This window comes from Mchenga conophoros, linkage group LG9 (genome assembly GCF_057382185.1).
Source record: "Mchenga conophoros isolate Kocher_MC1m ecotype Shallow Benthic linkage group LG9, M_conophoros_male_GT1.1, whole genome shotgun sequence".
Classification (NCBI taxonomy): Eukaryota; Metazoa; Chordata; class Actinopteri; order Cichliformes; family Cichlidae; genus Mchenga; species Mchenga conophoros.
In genome coordinates this window covers 10,538,115-10,563,444 of record NC_140534.1, presented here as the reverse complement: position 1 = coordinate 10,563,444, position 25,330 = coordinate 10,538,115, and the positions used below count along the sequence as shown (strand labels likewise).

Below are 25,330 nucleotides of genomic sequence, written 5' to 3'. Positions count from 1 at the left end.
GACCATCGTACATATCATAAGTTTACCAGTCTCACAAATTGTCGTCATAAATACACATTCCTTAACCGTTTATTAATAGGACCTTTGAGCTCAACGGTAATTAATTAGCAGTGGAAATAATTTCTGGTACGCGTTACAGAAATGTAGCAGTGACAACAATACTGTATGCTGTAATCGTACTGGACAATTAGTGATACAAAAAACTGTTTTATCCTGTGAATAAAAGTATATGTTTTTGTCAATGTACCAAAATAACAGAAGCGAAACGCAATATTGTGTCAGGACAATTCACTATTTATGCACAACAAACAAAGGAGCGACAATTTCTGTTCAGCGCCAGACTTGCTTGTAACCTATATCACCAATTATGTTATGAAAATGACGCATTAACTACAACAGCAGACTGACCTTTGTGTAAATGCTTGGAGCAGACTAACCTGTGAGCTGGAGTGTTCTGGGACGTTATATTTGGTCTTTGAATGGCTGCAATCCAGGCCACCCGTCGCCTCTTTGTTACTTCGGAAACATGGCTCGAACAATTTCTCTTCAACGACGTAATCCGATAACAATCGATCTCTTTACCCGTCGGCTTCCCGTGGCTGTCATGCGACCGGCTATTGCAGTTAATAATACAACAGCTTCTTGCCATTTTTGTGTTTCTTTTTTATCGCTGTGATTTCAATTGAAAGCCTGCGTGCGCTCGTACCTCTTGCCACGAGTTCCCAGAATCCTTTGCGGTTTTACCCCTGAATGACGTCACATTTTCAATCTCTATATAATATGTATGTTAAATTTTATATTTGGGGTGAAATATCAAGTCTTTTCAAGTAAACCGGTTCAAGTCCAATTCAAGTCCCAGGTCATTGGTGTAAAAGTCCAAGTCAAGTCACAAGTCTTAGAACATTTTTTCAAGTCAAGTCTAAAGTCATAAAATTAATGACTCGAGTCTGACTCGAGTCCAAGTCATGTGACTCGAGTCCACACCTCTGGTTGTTTATGATCAGTAAAAAATAAAACAAACAGTGGGACACAGAGTTTTCTTAAAAATAAACACATGAAAAAAGTCTTTGGTATATTATCTTAATTGCCTCTAGATGCTCCCAGGGCTAGGACTCAGCTATCTCCAGCATGGACTGCAGGATGGAAGCAACAACAATAAAGAGGATGATAGAGAGGAGGAAGGCTCTGTGGATGACCTGCAGCTCAATGAGGCCAGTTTGGACAGCAAGGATTAGCAAGGTGATCCCTTCAGTCATCCCCCTGCACAGAGAGGAAGCAACCTATTATGCTACAATATAGTCTTTGTGCCAGCGAGGCTTGTACTTGACGCGTGGCAGTCTTCTGGCAGTAGGTGAGCCAGTCTGAGTGTGGTGCAGCCTAGCAGTGTCAGCGTTCTTTTCAGTCACTGGGCGACAGCGTGCTAGATGAGTGGCATTCCAACTCTTTCCATCACTCAGCAAGAAGGCATTCAAGCCTTTGGCTTTTGTTACTGTTACAGGAGGGGTAAATCTGGGATGTCCTTTGGGAACATGGTGGGGTTTCCTTATCCTCACACTCTCTCCTGGTAGAAAAGAAGGTTTCCGTGCGTGACGCCTACCATCAGTGTAACGTTGCATTTTCAACTGATATTTCCGAACTGAGTGATGTGCAACGTATCCAGTGGAGACACAGCAGGAGGCAAAGGGAGTACATCCAGTATAGTACGCATCTTCCTGCCACACAGGAGTTCTTAGGGAGAGGGAAGTAGAGGGAAGTAGTTGCATGCGGTGTTGCACAGTAAACTTGAAGCCAATCCAGCACAGTCGCCTTCCATGGTTTCGACTGCTGGATTGATGTCTGGATACAGGTGCGGAGGGCACGATGAAACTGTTCGATTGCTCCGTTTGCAGCTGGGTAGTAGACAGATGTTCTGCTGTGGGAGATGCCTCTATTCTGGAGGAATGAGGTGAACATTACAGAGGTGAACTGTGCACCATTGTCAGTTATGATGTTCTCTGGGTTGCCATGACGACTAAAGACAGATGAGAGGAACTGAATGACATCATCAGTAGTAGCATAAGGTGAAAAGGCAAGCTCAGGCCATTTGGAGTAGTAGTCAGTCAATGTTATGACGTATCTACAAGCAGGTATTGCAGTATCAAAAGGCCCAACAATGTCAAGACCAAGTTTTTTCCACGGTCCATCAGGCAGTGGGACGGGTTGGAGAGGAGCAGGATTAGTATGTGCAGTTTTGTCATTGGACTGGCAAAGGAGGCATGAGGTTATGGCAGACTGAACTTGCGAGTCCATTTTTGGCCACCAGTAGAGATCTCTTAATCTTTGTTTTGTGCGCACAATGGTGACTTTCATGTGCCAGTGCAATCAGTTTAGGTCTCACTGAAAGTGGTGCAATGAGCCTTGAGCCTCTGAGAACATAATCACTTAGGGTTGAGAGTTCATTACGGATTTTGTAGTAAGGTGCAAGCGTGACATCAAGTGCTTTGATTGAGGCAGGCCAGCCACTTTGTATTTGTGAACGCAAAGCAACCAGTTCAGGGCAAGTTGAACAGGCAGAGTCAAAGCCCGCAACTGGAAGTGAGGACATGGCAGCAGAAACTTGGGCTACCATTTCATGATCTGAATCTGATGTGGAATGGGAAGAAACAGGCAGGGGCAGGCGAGAGAGACAGTCAGCTGTATAGTTCTGAGAACCTGGGCGGCAAATAACATCATAGTCAAAACACAGGAGGCGGGCAGACCAGCGGGCGATGCGCATGCCAACCCTATTAAACCCTTTGGTGCTCAGCAGCGTTGTCAGAGCTTGGTGGTCTGTCCGCAGAGTGAAACGTCGGCCCCACAAATACGTTCTCCATTTCTCTGCAGCCCACACACAAGCATAAGCTTCTTTTTCAACAGTTGAGTACTTTTGATCTGTTGCAGGCAGTGTGCAGGTAGCAAACGCCACAGGTTTTTCTGTGCCATCAGGTTGCACTTGAGCAAATACAGCACCAAGCCCATAGTCACTTGCATCAGTAGAGATCACAACACGCAAGGCAGGGTCAAACAGTGCCAGTGCAGGACTATTCACCAGGAGTTTTTTTACTTCTTCAAAGCTCGCTTGTGCACCTGAAGTCCATGTGAAAGTGTTCTTGTCGTTAGCACAGGCACACATAGGGGCTACAACAGTTGCAAAGTTTGGCAAAACTTGGAGTACCATGACACCAAGTCCAAGAAGGATCTCAAACTGAGGGAACTGGGGAGGATTAAAGGGGCAGCACAGCAGCGTTTTGGAAAACAGTGTAAAGGCTTTTCAGGAAGCTTTTAGGACGCTGTGAAAATACTGAATTTGAATAGTGGAGGCTAGAAGTAGTGAATGTATCCTTCCTCTCTATCATTAGATGGAGAGAGTGTACAAAGGCCGGCATAGTGGGTCTGTGGCCACTCTTGCTTGCACTTTTGCGTGTCCGTCAGCCAGCTGTGGAGAAGAGCAAAGTTTTTACATGCAAAGAGCTGAAGTGAAAAGCAGTGTTCCAAACAATGAAATGTGTCCACTCTTTGTGCTTTTCATGCAGTAATGTTTGAAGCTATTTCTGCTGTTGTCCCATTCCCGGTGAAATCCGCTGTCCCTCCAATCCCGATCCTCTTGCAAAGCAATCAGCATTTGTCAGACGCATCAGTCATTGGCGGTACTCAGACAGGATCCTGGATGACTACACGTCTGGGGTGGCTAAGAGAGCAATTGAAGGATGCCATGTTTACTGAATATGTGCCTAATTTTGTCAGGACATAGCTGGGTCCATTGCTTCTGCGTGCTCTATTTTCACAAGCAAAGGCCTGGCTCTTTCTCCTGGCACCTTCTCAGGTGAACTCCATGCCGTGGCTTCTTCTCAAATCAACGTCTGGACTGCCGCAAAACAGCTGACCGTTGTCGACAGGATTCGAACCTGTGCGGGGAGACCCCAATGGATTTCGAGTCCATCGCCTTGACCGCTCGGCCACAACAACCACATTTGGTTTTGGAGCTACATACTTGAAAGACATACGTCTTCCAAGTCCTACGCCACACGTCTTTCAAGTAGGATGTGCACAACAACGGCCACGCTGGATTGTAAATGCGGTAGCTGCATGACTTTGGTGAGAAAGCTTGTGGTTTTGCAGTTCCGTGAGATCGGTGCAGCACAGCTGCGGTTGAAGCTAGCTGGCTGACATTAGCTTGCTTGTTTGCATGAACAGTAACACACACAGCTGATGATTTTGCCACCGCAAAGAGCTGATCAGTACATGGTTAGTAAAATGTTATCTTCATTCCAAACATTCAGCACAATATTTAAAGTGGGACTGGGTGTCTTTATGAAGAAGTAGCGTGTCCAATCACAGTTTCATGTAAGAAGGTATATGTATGAAGTGATGAGAACTCAAAGCCTGTGTGAACAGTGTCTTTCCACAGCAAACGGTAGCAGCGAGGCCGATGAAGAATGCACCTGGCCTGACATTGTAAGCCTTTGCAGAAAGAGCGGAGAACGTTTTTACTGTAAAACAGTACGCAGCCCACATGCTTGAACAGCACTGCGAGAAGCAACTGCGATGGCCGGGAATCAAACCCGGGTCAACTGCTTGGAAGGCAGCTATGCTCGCCACTATACCACCATCGCTGTGAAAAACTGCAACATCACTGAGTCATTGTCCGGCTTATGAAGCTTTCAGGACAATTAACAAGGTGGGCATTGTGATTACTCGCTTGTCAGGTTCTAAACTGGTCAAAAGGTAGATCACTAAAAAGACTAGTGCTCTCATGCAACTGCACATTTAATCTCATCAGCTAAGCTTCTTTGCTACTCAAGTGTGGCCTCTCACGCATTTAAACTCTTGTGTGATTTTTAGCACCTTGAGAGTCGCAATGGTCACGCGAGTTCTTCAGGTCACAGCAGACAAGGTGCGAATAGGTGTGAATCTGTCTTGGGACGAATCTGGGACGAGGACGTCTTTGGCTCCTCTCTCAAGTTATTGGACTTTGGCAAAAAGGTTTCACGCTTAATTAAAAAATGAGAGCAAGTGTCTGTGTCCCGAATACAAAGTGGGAGCTGGTTCCACAGAGAGGGGCCTGAAAAGTGATGGCTCTGCCTTCCATTGTACTTTTAAATCCCCTCGGAAGACAGCAGTCTGAGAGCAAAGCACTCTGTTGGGATGATATGGCACTGTGAGATCTTGTAGACAAAATTGGGGGTGATTATTCAAGACCTTGTGTGTGTGAGGGCAAGTATTTGGATTTTTATTTGGGATTTAATTGGGAGCCAATGAAGAGAGAAGTCCATATGGGGGAAATATACTCTCTCCTTCCAGTCCCTGACTGTGCTCTGGATGCAGCGTTTTGGAAAATAGTGTAAAGGCTTTTCAGGAAGCTTTTAGGACACTGTGAAAATACTCAATTTGAATAGTGGAGGCTAGAAGTAGTGAATGTATCCTTCCTCTCTATCATTAGATGGAGAGAGTGTACAAAGGCCGGCATAGTGGGTGTACCAGAGCAGGGCTGTGTGTAAAGCACAGCCAGGCAGCTGAACACTGTATTGTTCTCTATTTTGTCCTCTTTGAGCGCGAGACAAGCCACCACAGCTGGCAACACCTGTCAGTGAACACATTCAGGATGAAGATGGGAAGTGAGGAAGAACTGCTGTCAGTGCTGGAAGAGCTCGACCCCCTCCCCATCACTGCGCAGTCTCAGCAGCCCTCACCCACCCCTGCCTCTCCTGTAGATGCCTCTCAAACTGCATCAGTTCAACCCCGAGTTGAATTATTTCAAGACCGAGATGAGCCCATCTGTTTTGCTGAAATCCAAGAAGACATGTGGTCAGTGCTTGACTACCTCCCCGTCTCTCAGCAGTCTAATGTGCTCTCCTCTCCTCATTCACACAACTACTCGACTCCTAAACAAAATCTCATCTGTCCTGCTGATTCCCCTCCATCCAAACTGGCGTCCTCCCCTGTTGCATTCACTGAATTGCCGTCAACAACCCCCATCTTTTGCCAACTAATGAAAAACAATAATTTCACTATAGACGATTGGACCGATTTCAATTGAATTAAACTGTTACTCCTGTTATTTCAACATCTGTCTTTGTGTAAATAAATGAAAAAACAAACAATAGATGCTTCTGTCATAAGTTACAGCAGGATGAAACAACCTTCATGTAGTTCTTGTTTTTAACACTGCAAACCTTCTTTAGTTCTTTTGTTTCCTTTCATATTCAGCACACATCTGTCAGTGTCCACTAACTGTCAGGGAAAAGCCAGATAAAAACACTGTGGGGTCTTTTGGGACACGTGCTCGTTGGGTTTACTCATAGATATCAGAAATGATCTGTTCTGTATTCAAAGGATACACGAAGGACGTTTGTATTAAATGCAATATAGCGACTGATCATATGCTGCTTTCTTTGGGGGCTTTTCACCACCATGTTACACAAATCCAGTTTCTAACTGAAAAGAAAATCCTTCACCATTTTCTAATCAAATTCCCTGGTTTCCCATGTCAGAGATGTCATGGCTGAAAGGATCATCGCATATTGAGCTCAAAGCTAAACTCTTGTGTAGGGCCTCTTTCCATGTTGCACCATTCATTTTAAAAAGTCCTGGTAACAAGAGACAGAGGTGACTTGATGTATTACAGTTACTTCCCAATTTACAGAAATGATGTGACTTCTGACATTTTCCTAGCAGGAAATGTGCTACTGTGGGACACTGAAAGAATAAACAGCAAGGCACGTTTTGTTTTAATAACTTTTCTTTACTTCATTTGTATGAACTAGGTTTACCTTACAAAATCTTATACTGTATATAATGTTTTATGTTTAATTCATGTCAATGTCAGCTCGTGTTTACTCGGGTGAGCAGTACCGGCCCACAAAGAGAATGCTCTTGGTGGGTTTATGTCGGATGAAGAAGATGAAGTGATGATCAAAGAACATTTCAAAGCCCACACTGAGAAGTTGTTCAGAAAAAGAAGTTGAACCTGACCAAGATGAAATCCAAAATTGGGAATTAATTGTTTTATTGTATTATTTTTAATGTCACATATGGTGCTGTGTAATCCGTGTATGTATTATGTGTCTCTGCTGATGTGTTTCATGCCTCACTTTCATTTTACTGTAATTAGGCTAGTTTTAAGTTTCTTGAGTATTCTGATAAGGATACTGTGTAGTATGATTTGCAAATGAAGAGGAATCAATTAGTCTTAAATTAATTGACTAAGAGAAATGAAGCGTTGGAAGAATGTTATGTTGATGACTATGAGGTTTCTGGGGTTTATTCAATAGAGCAACAACTGTGTGGGATCTTTATACAAATTCTTATATTCTATTTAGAGCTTGCTTTAAAGTATGTTAGCAAAAAAACAGCGCACGCATTCGTTTTCACGATTTTTGTTCTTCTTTAGTCATTGGGTCTTTTTAGGTGGTACCTCCAGGTACCACAAGGGGGGATGTGGTGGATTTTTGTGTGATATGTATAACTATACACTATATATCTATGTGCACTGAACATATATATTTTAACTTTCATGTAGAGTCTTAAGCACAAGACATTTTGCTTCACCATGGTTTATTAAGGTGGTGCAGTAACAGGGCAGTTAATGCTGCTGAGAGTTCTCCTGCATAACTCGCTCTCCAGCTAACTAACCTTCCCTAACGTCTTTCATGCAGCACATGTCTGTATCTATTTTTTCTACTCTTTTACAGAGCATCTTTTTGAGTGTCTTGATTTTAATTTGATCTAAAAGGGTTGGATCTCCACATCGTTGGTGCAAGAAGATTATCAGGATGGCTTCAAAATTTGCGACTACAGCCCCTCTTCTGTGGAACCAGCTTCCAGTTTGGATTCGGGAGACAGACACTATCTCTACTTTCAAGATTAGGCTTAAAACTTTCCTCTTTGGTAAAGCATATAGTTAGGGCTGGACCAGGTGACCTTGAATCCTCCCTTAGTTATGCTGCAATAGATGTAGGCTGCCGGGGATTCCCATGATGCATTGAGTTTTTCCTTTCCAGTCACCTTTCTCACTCAGTATGAGTTAACAGACCTCTCTGCATTGAATCATATCTGTTATTAACCTCTGTCTCTCTTCCACAGCATGTCTTTATCCTGTCTTCCTTCTCTTACCCCAACCGGTTGCAGCAGATGGCCCCGCCCCTCCCTGAGCCTGGTTCTGCTGGAGGTTTCTTCCTGTTAAAAGGGAGTTTTTCCTTCCCACTGTCGCCCAAGTGCTTGCTCATAGGGGGTCATATGATTGTTGGGTTGTTCTCTGTATCTATGAAGCACCTTGAGGCGACTTTTGTTGTGATTTGGCGCTATATAAATAAAATTGAATTGTATTGAATTGTGTTAACTTGTGTAGTTACACAAGTTACACAGGCAGAATGCCATGTGAACCCTGTCTCCAGGTGGAAAACAGAATGAGCGATACACCTGCTGTCAGGCCTGCAGGGTTTCTCCCTGTGATGTTCTTCTCTGTCTTGTGGTTGACATTTTTTTTTTTTTTACTGGCACAAATAATTTGTGGGGCGTCTTATTGTGACACCTGATTGTTGTAGTATTTTTAAAATGGCTGTGCAAAAAAATAAAAATAAGAACCCCAGATGCATTGCCTGCATTTTTAGATGAATAGTTGTATATAACTTTATTATTTACAAAATTTTTGTTTAATTTTAATTTAAAATAATTACCACTTATATTTGCATTTCAAGTTATGAAAATAATTTACTAAACATGTCTGTGGTTTTTATAGTAAAGAGAAAATATAACTACTACTAGGGTTTTATGTGTTTGTGTGATTTCAGACCAGTTGTTTTAATAACTGTAAATTTGGACGTGTGAGGTTGTGCTGAAAAGAATGATACCAAGAAAGACAAGGTAAAAAAAACAACAACAATCAAAAGCAGCCAAAAATGGCCAATTATATTTTGGACCTCAGAATATTGACCCAACAAATCATGAAAAATGAGGTTTCAATAATTGTTTGTGACAGTGCAGCTTTCTGGCAGTAGTAGTAGTCAGTACAATTTGATTTTTTTCTAACAAAAACAGTATGAAACTTAAGTTAGACTTGTGTTTGGAAATGAGCCCCCGCCCAGTGTTGTGTAGCTTTCTGGATTTTATACTTATTGGTTACATATTTATTTATTATACAGGCTATACAGTACACACATTTTATGTAACTGAAATGTTTAATTATGTGGGCTATAGAAAATAATTAAGTTATAGACCATATTTATATGAAACATATGCTTAATGTATATTAATCATATGTAACACCTGCATATGTCTTTAAAACAAGGCTTTGATTTTGCCACCCCATTTGATTTCCATGCCAGCCTGGAAAAATTTCTCTAGATCCGCCCCTGGACCTGTCCTGGACCAGCAACACCAAATCAGTGACTAAAAGAGCTCAGCAGCGACTGCATTTTAAGAGACGACTGAAGAAGGTGCACATCCCCAAACCCATCTTTAATACTTTCTACAGAGGTACCATGCAGAGCATCCTAACCCGCTGCATCACAGTCTGGTATGAAAACTGTCATGCGTCCAATCGCAGAGCCCTCCAGAGGATTGTGTGGACCGCACAGCGTGTTATTGGCAGCTCTCTACCCAGTCTACAGGATATTTACACCTCACTGGGAAAGCCACTAGCATCATGGCTGACCCGCATCACCCTTCCCATCAACTGTTTACCACACTTCCCTCCAGAAGACGACTGCGTCATCAGGAGCAGGTCGGCAAGATTGTGCAATAGCATTTTCCCCCAAAGCAGTTTGGCTCCTGAACACCATGGTTCCCTCCTCCGCACTGAAAACTTCTCCACACACTTCTTGGACTACATAATACTCTCCTCTAATTATTATTACTATTATGATGTGAACATTTTGTGCACTTAAATCTTACTGTGCTAATGACCCCTGCATCAGCACCTTGTTTGGAATAGCAGTGGAGAAGACATAGATTCAATGCTGCAGACGTCTGAGCAAAGAAAGCTTCTAGAAGAGTAAAGACTAGCTAGAAGAATGAAGATTCACAGAGTAAATGTGAAAATTCATCACAGGGCTCTATGCACTTGATTAACTGACCATGAGCAAGTTTGCTAGTCTGGAGCATTCAGATCCACCACAAAGACTGTTCAGTGCTCACAGAAACTGCACAATACCCAAGAGCTGCATCTGAGCCTCTACAGGCCTTAAACAGCATGTTAATGTTCAAGACAGTTTAATTAGAAAAAGACAAAACAAGTATGGTTGGTCTGGAAGGGCCGCCAGGAGAAAGCTTCTTGTCTCTAAAGAGAACACAACAACTCAGTTGAGGTTTGCAAATTTGCCCTTGAAAGCTTCTGGAGCAACATATTTTTAAAAGATGAGACTAAAGTGGAGGTTTGGTCATAATGCACAGCAGTAACTTCAGCAAAAATCAAACACAGCACAAACACCTCAAATCCACTGTCAAGTACGCTGGTTCAATTGTGGTGATTTGAGCTTGTTCTGCAGACACAAGCAATAAGCACCTTGCAGTCCACGAACTCCTCTGTATGCCAAAGTTTTCTAGAGTCAAATGTGAGGCCGTCTGTCCAACAGCTAAAGCTTCTCCTAAATTAGGCCATGCAACAGGATAATGAGCCCAAGCACAGCAGCAAATCTACTGCATGGAAGTCCAGACCTCAACCTGACAGAAATGCTGTGTATAAAGAAATGCTTGCAAATGTTGATGAATTGAAGTTATTGCTGCTAACTGCTGCTTCTGTAACCGACTCAATCATAGAATGATTATGATATTGAAAAAGACAAATGCCTGAATCCTAAATTGTGGATATCCTTTTGTTGTGATCTAAAATGTAACACTAAATGTGATTAAAACACTAAAAATCTGGACTCTTGGGGTCAACAACTGCAAGGATCACCAGCCCGAGGAAAACACAAAATACACATGACCCCGTGACAAAGACAATTCATTCTTGAATGAAGACATTGATCTGACTTTTTAAAATTTTGCCAATTGTGTTTATTATTAAATTATTGAGGAAATAGAAAGGGGGGAGGGGTTTTAAAGAAGAAGGTAAAGGAAAGGGATAGAAAGGAGGAAAGAGATAGAGGAGAGAAAACCCCAACAATCCCCTCTGAGCAAGCACTAGGTGCGACAGTGGATAGGAAAAACTCCCTTTAAAGGAAGAAACCTATGACAGAACCAGGCTCTAGAGGGGGCAGTCAACTGTCGGGACTGGTTGGGGGGTGAGGGTGAAAAGAGAGAGGGGGGGGGAGGGGGAGGAGATGGGACAGGTGATAGGAGTTAAAGGGAGACAGGGGAGGGAGAGGTGTCAGGAGAGAAAGGGAGAGAAAGAGAGAGGAGAGGTGAAAATTAAGATGGAACAGACGAGGTGACATTAGCAGTAGAAAAAGTAGAAAAAGTAGAAAAAGCAGGAGTGTCCCTCCTCCAGAAGAAGCAGAAGCGTTTTTTCTTCTTTTCCATGAGCTTTTCCACGAGCACTTTTTTCTCTAGGATGAGGGTTCTCAACTGATCGATTGTTTCTGCATTCTCCTGCTCAAGTCTCTTGCATGTTTTCTCCACTTCTTCTAATTTGGCTTGTTTGTCTTCGAGCCTTTCTTTCATTTCTTTAGATGTTGCCTCCTGCATTAGCTTTGCCTCGTGCAGCTCTGTATAACTCTGTTGTAATTTGTTGTGCGTGTCTTCCAACTGCTGACTTCTGCTCTCGATTTCTTGAAGTGAACACTGCAGGTCTTCGTTTGTTTTCTCTAGTTGTTGCTTTAGCACCTGCATCTCAGTGTTTTTGCACTTCACGTTGTCTGAAAGTTCCTCGACTTCTGTGTTTTTTCTCAGCATGTCATTGAGCTTACTCTGCATCTCTGAGCATTGGTTTTGCAGTTTTTCCTTTTCCTCTTCCAGTTCAGTTGTTTTGTAGTTCAGTTTGTTATAAAGTTCTTGCAGGTTTTGGTTTTTCCTCTCAAAGTCCTGGAGAATTTCTTTGTCTTCTTTCTGCTTTATTTCCTGTTGTTCTTGGTCTTGAAGCAGCTCTTGATATTTGTGCAGTGTTTCATCAAGCTTTACCTGCAGCGCTCCGTATTGTTCCTGCACACCTTGGAGTTGGCACTGCGTGTCTCTCTGGTCCAGTTTTTCTTTCTCTTCAAGGATTTCTTTATTCTTTTGCAGAGCTTCATCAAGCATTACTTGCGAGCCTTCGTTGTGTTTCTCGATGTTCTGAAGTTTGCAATCCAGATGTTTCTGTTTCATGTCTTGCTGTTCTTTCTCTTGAAGGAAATCTTTATTTCTTTGCAGTGCTTTATCAAGTTTCATTTTCAGCGCTGTGTATTTTTCCTGCACGTCTTCAAGCTTGCAGTCCGTTTGTTTCTGTTTAATTTCTTGTTGCTTTTGTTCTTGAAGCAACTCTTTATTTTTGTTCAGTGTTTTATCAAGCTTTACCTGAAGCGCTTTGTATTTTTCCTCCATGCCTTGGAGTTTGCACTGCTTCATGTCCTGTTGTTATTTTTCTTGGAGGAGTTCTTTAATTTTTTTGCAGAGCTTCATTAAGCTTGATTTGCAAGCCTTTGTTGTGTTTCTCCAGGTCCTGGAGCTTGAAATCCATTTCCTTCTGTTTTATCTCCTGTAGCCTTTTTTCTTGAAGAAACTCTTCATTTGTGTGCGGTCTTTCATCAAGCTTTACTTGCAGCTCCTGATTCTTTTTGTCCTTCAGCACTAGTTTTTCTAGTGCTTTATCAAGCTTTGCTTGGAGCTCAAAGTTTCTTCCCTGTCTAGGAGTTCCATTTCTTTCAACTTTTGAATATCTTCCTTTTCTAGAAGCTGGTTGAATGATTTGTCTACTTGATCAGGAAGTTGAATTTTGTCTTCCTGATCACAAAGAGGAGAGTTGGGCTTTACTGTTTTTTTCTGTTTTCTCTGAGACATGTTTGAATCTGTAAACTGTCACTCTGTTTATATCTGAATTAACTAATTTCAAGAAAGTGTTGAAATTACCTGGACTGCCTCAGCCCAGGTGATGTAACATTAGCAGACAGAGGGTTTGATGTTGCAGAATCTTTGGAGCTGTGCCATGCTGAACTGAAGAGCCCAGCTTTCACCAAAAGGAAGAACTAACTGGGCCCTAGATTGCCCAATCAAACCTCTTAATGCCACCTGCCCTCTCCTACATTAACTGTGGGCTCACCTTGTAGAACAGAGTTGAGTGTGGAAGAAATGGCAAAAATATGGAGCTGAAAAGCTGAGAGAGAAAAAGAAATGATAAATAAATCAATGTGTCAAATTAACTGACATGTTAGCTGGTGGAGTGCCCACTGCATTATATATATATCATCTCTTTTTTATAATAAATAATCAAAAACTTTATTTAAACTAAGATTTTAAAAAATATGTGCCGTGATTGATGTGCTCTCAGACATGTGCTTCAATCCACACACAAATACAAAACAATCTGACCACACGTACAACTGTTTCACAAACTCTATAAAGCATTCACACTCCAATGGATGCATCAGAAAGCAGCTTGGGATTACAATCTTGTCCAAGGATATTTCGCCTGCAGACTGGAGCAGCCAGGGATCAAACCAGAAAACTTTCTGATCAAAAGCTGACTTGTACTAAATGCTGAACGGCAGCCAACCCATTTTAGCCATTTAATGAATGTGCCATTTAATCTTGGCTGCAGCCAAGATTAAATGGCACATTCATTAATTACAGAGTTACGGATTGTTACATGGAACTCAAAAGAAATAATGAACCCATCTCGTGTCCTGTGTCTTCTATAGCTGTCTGTACTTTTACTTCCAAAGTTCATCAGCAAACAGTTTGCAGGCCTCTAATTATCAGGCTGTACTCAAGCGCTTGAATTCAACCTAAAAGCTGTGCTGTCATACAGAACCAAGTACCCTCCGCGGAAACTATAGCTAATGTCACAACTGGATCTGATGAGACAACATCAGTTTGTTTGTTTTGCTTTCATAACAAATAGTTTGAGCCATATACAAATACAGAAGTGACAAAAGGAAACATATTTACAATCCAAAGTCAGACTAACAGTTTTCAGTAGCACAGTCTTTTATTTACAGTCTGCTTCTCCTGGTGGTAAACCTCTATCACATGTTTGGATTAAAAATTAGGCCTATATAGCTGCTGGTTCCAGTTTAAGCAATATGTTAAAAATACTAAATTCTTCATTGATTTGAGCTGTGGGGTTTGCTATACACTGGCAGAAAATTGTAGAGTAAATGGTGAAAACGAACAAACCAAATAACAAGATCCTTGAATTCCATCTTTTTTATTAACAGAAACTCCAACAAATTTGTGCCCAATCGATGATGTTTGGGACATGAAAAGTCCAGTCCAGCAGGTGGCGGTAATGCGCCTTAAAGCTTTAACCGCCAAAAAATACAAGAGCAGAAGAAGAAGAAGCCGAGTTCCCGCTTTATGGCGTTTTTCTCTCCGATTATTGTCAAGACTGATTTAACACTTAAAGGTAAGTATCGAGCTAATATTAATCCGAGTCTAGTTAATCTTGAGTTTAGCTCCTGAATGAGGCTTTCTGTTGCTCTCCTCGGTGTCTCTTCTCAAGTTTTTGTGAACAAGTTGGAAAAAAAAATCTGACTAAATTGACTCAAGCTGCTTTAAACTAATTCACAGAAAGATATCACCAAAAGGTTGTGAAACACAGAGAAGAAAAGAATTTATTAGAAGAAAGCTTTTAAATGAGCTCATTGTAATCAGAGTTTGTGTTGTTTTATTAGTCTGTTATTAAGGCTACTTAGCATCTCTGTGGCACCTGCACAGCTTATGAATGCAGCTTGCTAACTAAGCTAGCTAGCGCCACCCTTCTTCCATATAAGGTCACTTCCGGCTCCAAAAGACCCAACATGTTGGCGGTAAAAGTGCTATAATGAAATACATTTATGAGAAATGTAAAAATAAATGTGTTCCAGGCTAAAACACAGCTGCCTTTATCAGCGCAAAGTTGTGATGAGGCTTACTCAGATGATGGCTCAGATTTCTACACCCACTCGGATATACAGATGAAATCAAGACAAGTACATCAATACAAAAATTCACAGGATTGTTCAAAAAATAATAAATTGCATGAATATAGGAAATCTTCCTCTCAGTGACTGAGTTGTCTCATTGTGTCCTCATTTTTTATAAATCAAGGCCTGAGTAACCCAACCTTAAGTCTTCATTAAGGTTTTTGTCACATAGATAGAAAATAAACTCAGAGATTAAGCGGCTGTTATAAACAGAGTGATTAGTTGTTCTGGTTTACGTGCTGAAAATGGTTTTATTTGTGTATGTTCAATGTGTTAGACTTGTACATAGTTAAATATATGATCAAATAATGTTGAATCCTGGATATGGATTTGTAAGCAATGAAATTTGAAATAAGGGGGTAGGAACAAGAAAACTTCACCCTACTCCTTTTCGAGCACACACATTCTGTAGACATAGATATTTACATGAAAACTTGATGATTTTTAAGTTTTGTTATTTTTATTTTTTTCTGTTGTTATTTCAATTATATTTGCATGTTTGAAATAAATTTTATCTATCTATCTATCTATCTATCTATCTATCTATCTATCTATCTATCTATCATTTCTCACGGCACACGTATATTGTCGGGTTTTTTCTTGGCCAGGGCATATTTTAAAGAGGAATTGCTCTCCTGGTACTGGTGTGCCATACTGCTGAATTTGGTATCGGTGCTCAAACCTTTTGTGTTTGTTTCAAACAAGTTGTCCACCCAAGGAAGCTAAAATGTGTTCTGTGTGTTCTCAGATGAACATATGAGACACTTTGACTCTTCAGTGCAGTGTGGAGCTTAACAAAGTTCTGTTTTGTGTCCCAGCTGATCAGGAGGAGGAGAAGAGTCTGACGGAGCAGCAGAGGAAATTTCAGCTACTTGGACTCAGCTCAGCCACTGCAGAGAAAACAATGAGCTCAACACAGAAGGTGACAGATACTAGTGTTAAGAAATACTCCATTAAAAGCTGAAGTACTGATACAGTATGTATATTTTATGCTAAACTAAGTGAACCTTGTGCAATATTAATGTAATGTAGAAATAATGTATACAATGTATACAATGCCTACATCTTAGACGGTGACGTTGCCTCTAAACATCAAAATGAGCAGGAAGATGTTAAAGTGGGATTCAGCAGGATTCAACCCTAACATCAGCTGTAGTGGCTCAGTGTGGGGAAAAGGGTCACAGCTCACAATCATTTCTATTGAGAGCTCCAGTAGATTTTTTTTAATGTACAGGCTGTGATCAGCTGACCTGCTGCTCTCTGTGAATTCATCCAGATGTCTGCAGATGTTTCATGAGTTGTCCTGGCTGATTTCCTTTCTCTACACTGACAGTACACTGTCTTTATATTATACACTAAACTGTTGGTATGTGGGTGGAGCTCAGTGAATGAATGTCAGCATCATGAGCTTAAGTTTAAGTTAATCTCTGCTACACTTGATGTAATCTAACTCTGACATGAGCACCACAGTCACTGTGCACCAGTCACACACTGTTCTTTACTTAAATCCATCACATTACAGTAAACTTGCCTGCTTATCCTGCACTAACCTGCAGAGGATTTTACTTGTATCCTCCTGTGGATACAAACCAGCAAGAACTCATCAGATCTCTGTCACTTACCATTAATGAAGTTTGGCTTTTATTAATAAACAGAGAGCACGGATCCATGCACAGGAGGATACAAGCAGCTGCTTCTGTTTGCAGTCACCGTGCACCAGTGTTGTGTTTAATTGTGTCAGTGTTCATTTTTAAACACGTTTTTTAAATCAAATGTTTATGTATACATCAAGATTAATGTTCCAAACAAATGACACTGTACAGCAAATACATACATAGACATGTGCAGCAAAAGGAATCCGAGAAGATGTTTAACTTCTAAATGTTTAAATTGTTTGTTTTATATCCAAAGTCTGTCAGTTTGTCATTCCCTGTTATTGCTGCTGACTAATCACTCAAAGTGACACAACATGACCGTGGGTCTGATTTTTCTGGTAAACTTGTTTAGCAGCCCACTGGAGACGGATACCCTGTTCTTTGAACTTTAATACTGGACAGAAAATCGTCTCCTTCCAGAAACAAAGGGTAGCATTAGAACTTGTGTGAACAGCAAAACAATGTAGAAGATTTCCTTTTGTGTCTGTGTTGTGTCTAGGGCTGCCACGATTTGTCGACTAGTCACGATTACGTCGACTATCAAAATCGTCGACGACTGATTTAATAGTCGACGCGTCGTTTGAAGCTTTGTAAGATCCCAAAAGACGCAGGAATAAGTAGCAGGATTTAAGAGTGTAATAACGGACTGAAACAGAAGATGGCAGCACTGCATGTACAAGGATGCCAGCTGCCGTTAAACCCCGAAGAAGAAGAAGAAGAAGAAGAAGAAGAAGAAGAAGAAGAAGCAGCTGTGTCCCAGAATTCATAGCGCGGCCCAGCTCAGTTTCCAACAATGGCGGCAGCTAGTTAGTTTTAATATTACTCTTATTATTCTTTCTGGGTCACAAAATAAACGTTTAACATATTTTCAGCCGAGAATGTAGCTGTGTAAACCTCAAATATCGGCTCAGTTTATCAGGACACCACATATTTTCAAAAGCGCTCCGACGTTTTCAGAGACGTCTGTTACCCACTAGCTCGATAGCTAGCCGGGGGCTAGGTCACTAGCACGGTGAGAACACCGGACTCCAGGCAAATTGTTTTCAAACCCACCGCCGTCTTTCGCTACTCAGGTTAAATATATGAGTCACTTAGATAAATTAAAAATGTTGTTGTTTGGCTTTTTTTTTTTTTAGTATTTTATTTGTTCCTGAGTAAATCGGTTTGTCTGAGATTAAAGTTATAGTTTTTACACAGCTGAATAAACGTCAAGCAGACAGCTGATTATCAGAAGTGTGAGATGCTGGAGAATATACTCCGTTGTCCTGTTATATTTTAGATAGCAAGGAGTTTATTAAACTTCACCGAAACAATCTGCAAATTTCATTAAAATTGAATAAACTATCATCTTGTCTTTATTTTTAGTTAGCACCTTAAAAGCTTAAAGCTATAAGCTAATGATAGTTATATAAGAGCATATGCTGCATGGTGCAATAAGCTGTAGTTTTACGTCCAGTGGATGATGATCTGATTAGTCGACTAATCGCATAAATAATCGGTGACTAGTCGACTATCAAAATAATCGTTTGTGGCAGCCCTAGTTGTGTCACATCATTTTGGCTCAAGAGTTTACTTTATTGCTATGTTTGTTTTTTGCTATTTTATTACTACATTTGTATTGTGCAGCACTTCGGTCTGCCAGGTGTGTTTTTAAAGTGCTATATAAATGATGATGACGATGATGCTTACGGAACAGCTGAAAGACTTTAAAACAAACCTGTTACTTTAATGATATTTCTGTGGTACTACAGAGTCCAAAAGAAGTATCGCAGTAATAATTCATCCAAATTGTAACTTTTAAATGTCATTATCAGCCCAAAGGTTCACAACCAGTTCATCCCTGATAGAATGTAAATATATACAAATCTATAAATTGTATTATGTATATAACTGTGAAACAAACATAATGGACCATTAATGTATCATAATAGTACATTTCTGAATTTGGGGTATAATTCCAGGTGGGATGAGTGTCTGTACAGCTCCTCCTGTTGATGTAAAAAAAGAAAAAAGTAAATGCCAGTTTTTTTTAGGTTTTCATGTTGATGTTGTAACACAGTAAAGAATTACTCTTACAGAAATAAATGTCATTTTTTCAACTTGCAGTTAAATTCATGTAACTTAATGCTGATGCTGTTGACGACTGGGGCTCACACGTCTTTTACTTTGTCTCCAGGACCGACTCACCATGGTTGACCCACAGGAAAATAGCCCGCAGGACATTCCTGACTATGACGGCATAGAGGATGAAGCTTTCCCCCCACTCCCACCACCACACTCCCCAGGCCGGGGAGGCCAGGAGGAAGGAGACCCTTTTGCAGATGGTAGATGCTGCTGTGCTCTTACAGGATTACTATGAGGTCTTTAAGATGTGATGATTCAGAACTTTGTATTTTAAATTCATGGTTTAATGAAGAATCATAGAAAAATAAGATTCAGGAAAAAAGGCTAATGTGGGAGAAATACAACCTCTCATAGTCCTTCCACAAAGCTTTTTGGAACAGCTTGATAATAATGAATTTGTTAGTTCAGCCTAGAATTAACAAATGCATGAACTGGTTTTTCAGCATCTCTCTGAGACTGGATGTTTCTAACAATAACAACACACATGTTTTTGTTTGCGTGAGCAAATGAAACCTATCAGATACTGTTCAAACCAGCACATTTCTTCTGTAACCTCCAGTCTATAATTTGTCTGGATTTAAAGATAAGCTTGAAGTTTGCCACGCTGCCAACAGAATGAGTTAGAAACGCATCCTGTTGTCATGTGTTTTCAATGCAGGAGATGAAGGTGAGGTATCACAGCTGGCTGATGTCCCTACTGCTAAAAGGAGAGGCGTGAAGAGACCCCAACCCAAGCTGGACTCCCACAGGTAGCAAAGACATTTATATCACGACAGAGGGTTGAAATGCATTAAAATGCGCATTTAAATAGGAATTTGATGTCATCTTGTGTGAGCTGGGACACAAGGAGGCCAAAATCATTGATTGACGTGTGCAGACTGTCAGTGTTGCAGCCAGGTTGAACACGAGTCTGTGACTGCACTGGTTTTTATCACCGTTTCACTAATAATCGTGCACAGAGGCTCAGAGACACACTGACACACAGAGTTGTTGCAAATGTTTGAAAACGTAAGTTTGTGGAAAGAACTTTGCACAAAAAAAGTGATGTGATATTATCTGAGTGGCGACACCTGTCGTTTCGCAGAGTACTGCAGCGTCTTCTTACGCTTTAGCGGCGGGTACAAATGACTGCATCTGTGTGATGATGGTGCAGCTTCACTCTGCCAGTCATTTAAAGAAGAAAGACTCTAATACCATTGTTGTTTTCATCATTTGGATGGGCAAAATTCCCAGACTGAAAATTGTCAGAGCGTTGGAGACATCCCTGGATGTGTGTGAGAAAGATGTTTCCAGTCTCTGTACACCTATAGTGTGAACCTGGTTAGTATTGCCAACCATAAGTCAGGCTCGTTCCCAGTAGTCTCCCAGTGGGTGTTCCAGTGGCACTCCTCTGTTACTGTTCTGTTCACAATGTTCCTGGACAGAACTAAGTTATACTAAATCAAAGGATGTTAAATAAGCTTTTAAGTAAGAACGTCGATTATACTTAGGATAAAACTTGCAAGCTGTATTAAAGAAAAACATAGATTTTCATTTGATAAAATATTCAAATTAATTGCAACTTTGCTATAAATATATATATATATATAGCAATTTTTTATTTTTTATTTTTAGATGGAGAAATTTGACTATTTCTCATTATACTGCCTTATGTACAAACAGGTAGGAAAAGAAAGGTTGTGGGCACCCTGAAAACCAAACACCCTACCCCCCCCCCCCAACAAGCTACTGCCTTCTGAACATGGTACATCTGAAGGCACTGACATTTCCATTCAGAGGGTCTGTCTGTGTTGGCCCTGTGACAGGCTGGCGACCTGGCTGCTGGGATGGGCTTCAGCCATCCACGATCCTGAATTGGATAAGCCAAATACGCCTGGATGTGCTGCTAACCCTGCTTGTAATCCATTAATGGTTTAACTTAGTCTTAATATTTTTTCCCAGGCTGATATCAGATCGAGGGCTTCCAGCTCTGGGCACTCTCTTTGACAATATCCAGTTCAAAGGCAAAGGACACGAGGTAGGATATGATAACATCTGTCCCACCAATTACCAGATGTGAATGAACATTGGTTTTTGAGCTAAATCTGTTTGGCCTGTCAGCTTTTAATTAGATGTCCTAAATTTGGTTTGAGACTAAAAGGTCAAAAGTTGCCCTTTCTGTCGTGGTCAAAAATGAGTGAGGGGAACCAGAGGTTGGTTTACCAAATTAAGATGTCTTTTGTTCCAATGACTGGAAGTCATTTTTTAGTGGGAAGAAGAAGCGTCCTATCACACACAGCCCTCTTTCATATCACTACTCGCTGTTTTTGATGTTTGCCCCATTAGGCTGCAGACCTGCGGCTGCTGATGCAGAAGATGGAGAACTGGGCCCACAGGTTGTACCCCAAATTGCAATTTGAAGATTTTATTGACAAAGTGGAAAGGCTCGGCAGCAAAAAGGAAGTGCAGGTGAGAGGAAGCAGTAGAATATTTCCTGCAAGCGTGTGGGATTCCTAATGTTCAGAATTTGTAATTTTTTACTCATTCTTCTATAGACATGTCTTAAACGAATACGACTGGACATGCCCCTGACACATGAAGATTTTACAAGTACAGATGGTAAGAAGAAAAATCATTACTGATGGGGATACGGTGGACTAGGGCTGTGCGATATGACCAAAGTCTCATCTCCCGATATAAGAATTCTATCGTCCGATAACGATATAAATCACAGAAATGTAACATTTTCTGTCAATTCTGTGAATCTCGACTTGCGTGAAGTGTTTCCAGCTGCGCGTCATGTAGCTGGAGTCGAGTGTTTTAACCGATGCATGAAACGACACATTTTTAGACAGAAGTTGTAACGGCGCCGTTTTCTTTGTGAGTATTTATTACACGGCGTGCTGCGGGGGAAAGCCTGTTCTAACGTTTGAGTCTAAGGTTTATTTTTTAGCACCTGGCGGCTCTGTTTTACTTCTCATCCGTAAACACTCTGCTCTTTCACGTGATTCCGTTTATTTTGAAAAGCCTCAACAGGATCTTGAGCTTTATTCTGAAAGGTTTATGTGGAACATAAACAAGCGGACACGCGATGGTTTTACCGTCGTTGTTGCTAACGACAACGCATAAAAACAGGCGCTTGTCCGTCCGTAGTGTGGTTATATATAAGAGAAAGAGAGAACTTTACTACAGTGACATCAGAACCATGAAGAAATATTGCCGTAAACAGTTTATTTTGCGACACCACGAAACAAACGATAGCGTAAAATGAAATAGACGTTTTTGTATATATCGTTGTATCGAACAGCCCTACGGTGGATTCACACCTGCAGGTGCACATAGGAAATACTTGCCATATTCCACAGGACTTAATTATCAGCACTGCTTGAAATTGTGTTCAGGTGCTGGTGACGAAGAGGTACAACGTGAACTGGAAACATTTGGGGATCCTGATCTGTTCAGCAGAGAGAGTTTTATTAATGCTCCCCAAGGGCAGATTGCCGAAGCCCTCGCTCCCCCACCTACTCCCTCTCTGACCGAAGAGCAGCAGAAACGTATTGAGCTGAACAGACAGCGGGCCCTGGAAAAGAGGCGCGCACGCCAGCAGCAAATTGGTAAGAATGGCAAAAATGTATCATACAGCTGGGACACAATATAACAGAAATAATTAATGATTCTGCTACAAAACATCCAGCGAAGGTTCATAAGGATCATCTAGCTTCATTGGTGTATTAACTTTATATGAAAATACAAAAAGCAAAACATTGAATGTACAGTATATTGCCAAAAGTGTTTGCTCATCTGCCCCCACACTCATATGAACTCGAGTGACATCCCATTCACGACGTCCGCCTGTGCAGCTATATCAGCTTCAACTCTTCTGGGAGTGTTTATGGGAGTTTATGACCATTTGTAAGGTCAGACACTGATGTTGAAGGCCTGGCTCCAAGTCTCTGCTCTCATTCATCCCAGTGGTGTTCTGGTCAGGACTCCCATGCCAGAGTTCATGTCTTTGTGGACCTTGCTTTGTGCACTGGTGCCCAGTCATGCTGGAACAGGAAGAAGCCATCCCCAAACTGTTCCCTTAAAGTCGGGAGCCAAAATGTCTTTGCATGCTGAAGCATTAAGAGTTCCTTTCACTGGAACGAAGAGACTGAGCCCAACTTCTGAAAAACAACCCCGCACCGAAATCCCCCTGCCACCAAACCTGGAGCTCTGTTGTCCTGGCAACTGCTAAGTTGACTTGTCTATCGGCTTTCCAGATTGAGAACTGTGATCCGTCGCTCCATAGACTGCATCTCTCCTGTTCTAGAGTCCAGTGGCGGCGTGCTTTACACCGCTGTGTCCCATTGCTTTGCGTTGCACTCTGTGATGTAAGGCTTGGACTACAGCTGCTCGGCCATGGAAATGGATTCCACGAAGCTCTCTGTGCACTGTTCTTTAGCTAATCTGGAGACCACGTGAAGTTTGGAGCGATGGACTCCACAGAAAATTAGCAACCTCTGTGCGCCTCAGTATCCACTGACCCCCACTCTGGGATTTTACGTGATCCACCACTTGATGGCTGAGTTGCTGTCGTTCCCAAACACTTCCACTTAGTAGCAGCAGTCTGCATGCCTAGGTGCTTGATTCTATACAGCTGTGGAAGTTACTGGATCACCTGAATTCAATGATTTGGATGATGGGTGGTGAGTGAATACTCCTTACAATATAGTGAAGTGGATCTAGTGTATATATCCACCAGAAACCCTGAAGGTCGAGTGACGAGTTCCCGTATTGCACAGTTCGTCCAAACCACCAGAGATTCCTCACATTAGTGTGGAGTTTGGTAATAAGAGGCAAAGCATGTAGAAAACATTGATTTCTTTACTGCCTGTCTGATGTCAGCTTCAATTAGGCGTAGTATTTTTGTTTTTGCCTTACACTTGTGATCCAAACTGTTTTTACTTCCTCTTTAGTTAAAGCGGAGCCAGCTGTCTGCGATCTATTGTCTACAAATCTTTAACAGTGACATTAAATCGTTCTTCAGGGTCCTCATTTACCGCAGAAATGATGTAATGTGATTTAAATGAGACCCATAGAAAAGAAAATGACCTGTTGATCGGTCTCTATTATGAGCCTTCACCCATAAAAATGTGTTTACAGTTTATAACTTACTGTACATGGTGTTATTAGCACAAACACTTTAAAGCTGATCATTTAGGACTGTAACAATAATCCAGAGAGCAATGTAGTCAAACATCTCACAGTTAGTTTTATTGGGAATGAACTTTGACCTGTTAGGCCCCCAGGGCTTTTCTGAGCTTCCTGCTCGAAAATGAAGAGGCCAAAATAAATGGAGTATTTCTCTGCAATTACAAACTCTGTGTAAACAGTCTTGGTATCAAAATAAAGCTAACGCTTGTGAGCTGTCATCAGAGGGGTAAATATTACTGCAGATGTTACTATGTCAAAGTTACTGGGACTCAAACATAGAAAAAAAAGATTATTTCCCTCACCTAATTTTTAAAAGTATTTTATAGCTTATATGCTATAAAATATACTTTGGGTCACATTTAACTCCAGAAAATCATAAATCAAAATATGGATGTTACCTGTCCACAGATTCATGGTGATGTAACTGCTCTTTTAACTGTTTGGTGTTTGTAGAAATGGTTTACAGCTGAGATTCAGAGGCTTCTGTGGACACTCATGTCTGCACTTATATTTCTGACCTCGTGTTATAACCGATTAAATGTGATCTCCTCTCTTTTCCCCCATTTTTGGTGGTGTGGGTGCTTAACTAGTTAAAGTACCAAACATCTGTCTCCTGTTGTTGTGTCACGTAGGAAAGAAGCATCAATATCTGATGAGCAGACTTGTTCATTTGTGCAGATTTCTTCTTTTGTGTGGTTGTTTTTTCCAAGTGGAGATGAGCATCTCTAACAAGTTGATTTGTTCACATTTGCACATCTGCATTTTTGAGAGAAATGAGTTTTTTGAGTTTGTGCACTATATGCATATAAGACAACCATTTCCTTTTTCAGTATTTTTGTGTGGTGCATTTTTCTCTGTTTTAACAAAAGAGGAACAAAGAACATTTAAGTCAACCTAAGACGATTTGTTTTAATTTTTACATGGTCTTACTGAGGTGATGCAAAGTGGAACATGCAAACTGTTTTTTTGGTAATGTGCTGGAAAAGCTTGATAATGGACCTTGAAAGTGCTTAAAGTGCTTAAATTTGACCCTGAACAATGAGTTTGAACCCTGCAGTTTACAGTTTCATTTTTCATTATCTCAGCTTTGCCTGTCTTTTATAAATCGTAGTAGACTGAGTGTGTCTGTGTTGACTGAAACCATCACTGTTTCTAATTCTCAACCCTTTCAGGCCCTTCAGCCTCTCAGACTGCTGACATGTTAGGAGACAAACCTCCAGCTGCATCCTCACCAAATGTCATCAAAGGTTCTACTGATGGAGATGAAACTGTAGAAGATCCTGACCTCGAGCCTTCCAACAACACCTCCACGCAACAAACCAG

At 41.2% G+C, this 25,330-nt stretch overlaps 1 protein-coding gene and 2 non-coding genes across 3 annotated transcripts; 1 reads left to right on the top strand and 2 right to left on the bottom strand.

Moving 5' to 3' along the window:
* Positions 1 to 3,902: 3,902 nt before the first annotated feature.
* On the bottom strand, positions 3,903 to 3,984 carry trnas-cga (transfer RNA serine (anticodon CGA)). Its single transcript has one exon. It is a non-coding gene; the product is annotated as a tRNA-Ser (tRNA).
* Positions 3,985 to 4,559: 575 nt separating this feature from the next.
* trnag-ucc (transfer RNA glycine (anticodon UCC)) lies at positions 4,560 to 4,631 on the bottom strand. The gene has a single exon. It is a non-coding gene; the product is annotated as a tRNA-Gly (tRNA).
* Positions 4,632 to 5,620: 989 nt separating this feature from the next.
* Positions 5,621 to 23,769, top strand: LOC146566760 (TIMELESS-interacting protein-like). Its single transcript, XM_085285812.1, has 9 exons — positions 5,621 to 5,823; positions 7,426 to 7,438; positions 9,342 to 9,492; positions 15,872 to 15,975; positions 18,885 to 19,032; positions 19,491 to 19,581; positions 20,774 to 20,849; positions 21,158 to 21,280; positions 21,367 to 23,769. Exons 1-9 carry the CDS (start codon positions 5,621 to 5,623, stop codon positions 21,451 to 21,453), a joined length of 996 nt encoding a protein of 331 aa, XP_085141938.1. The 3' UTR covers positions 21,454 to 23,769.
* The last annotated feature ends 1,561 nt before the right edge of the window (positions 23,770 to 25,330 follow it).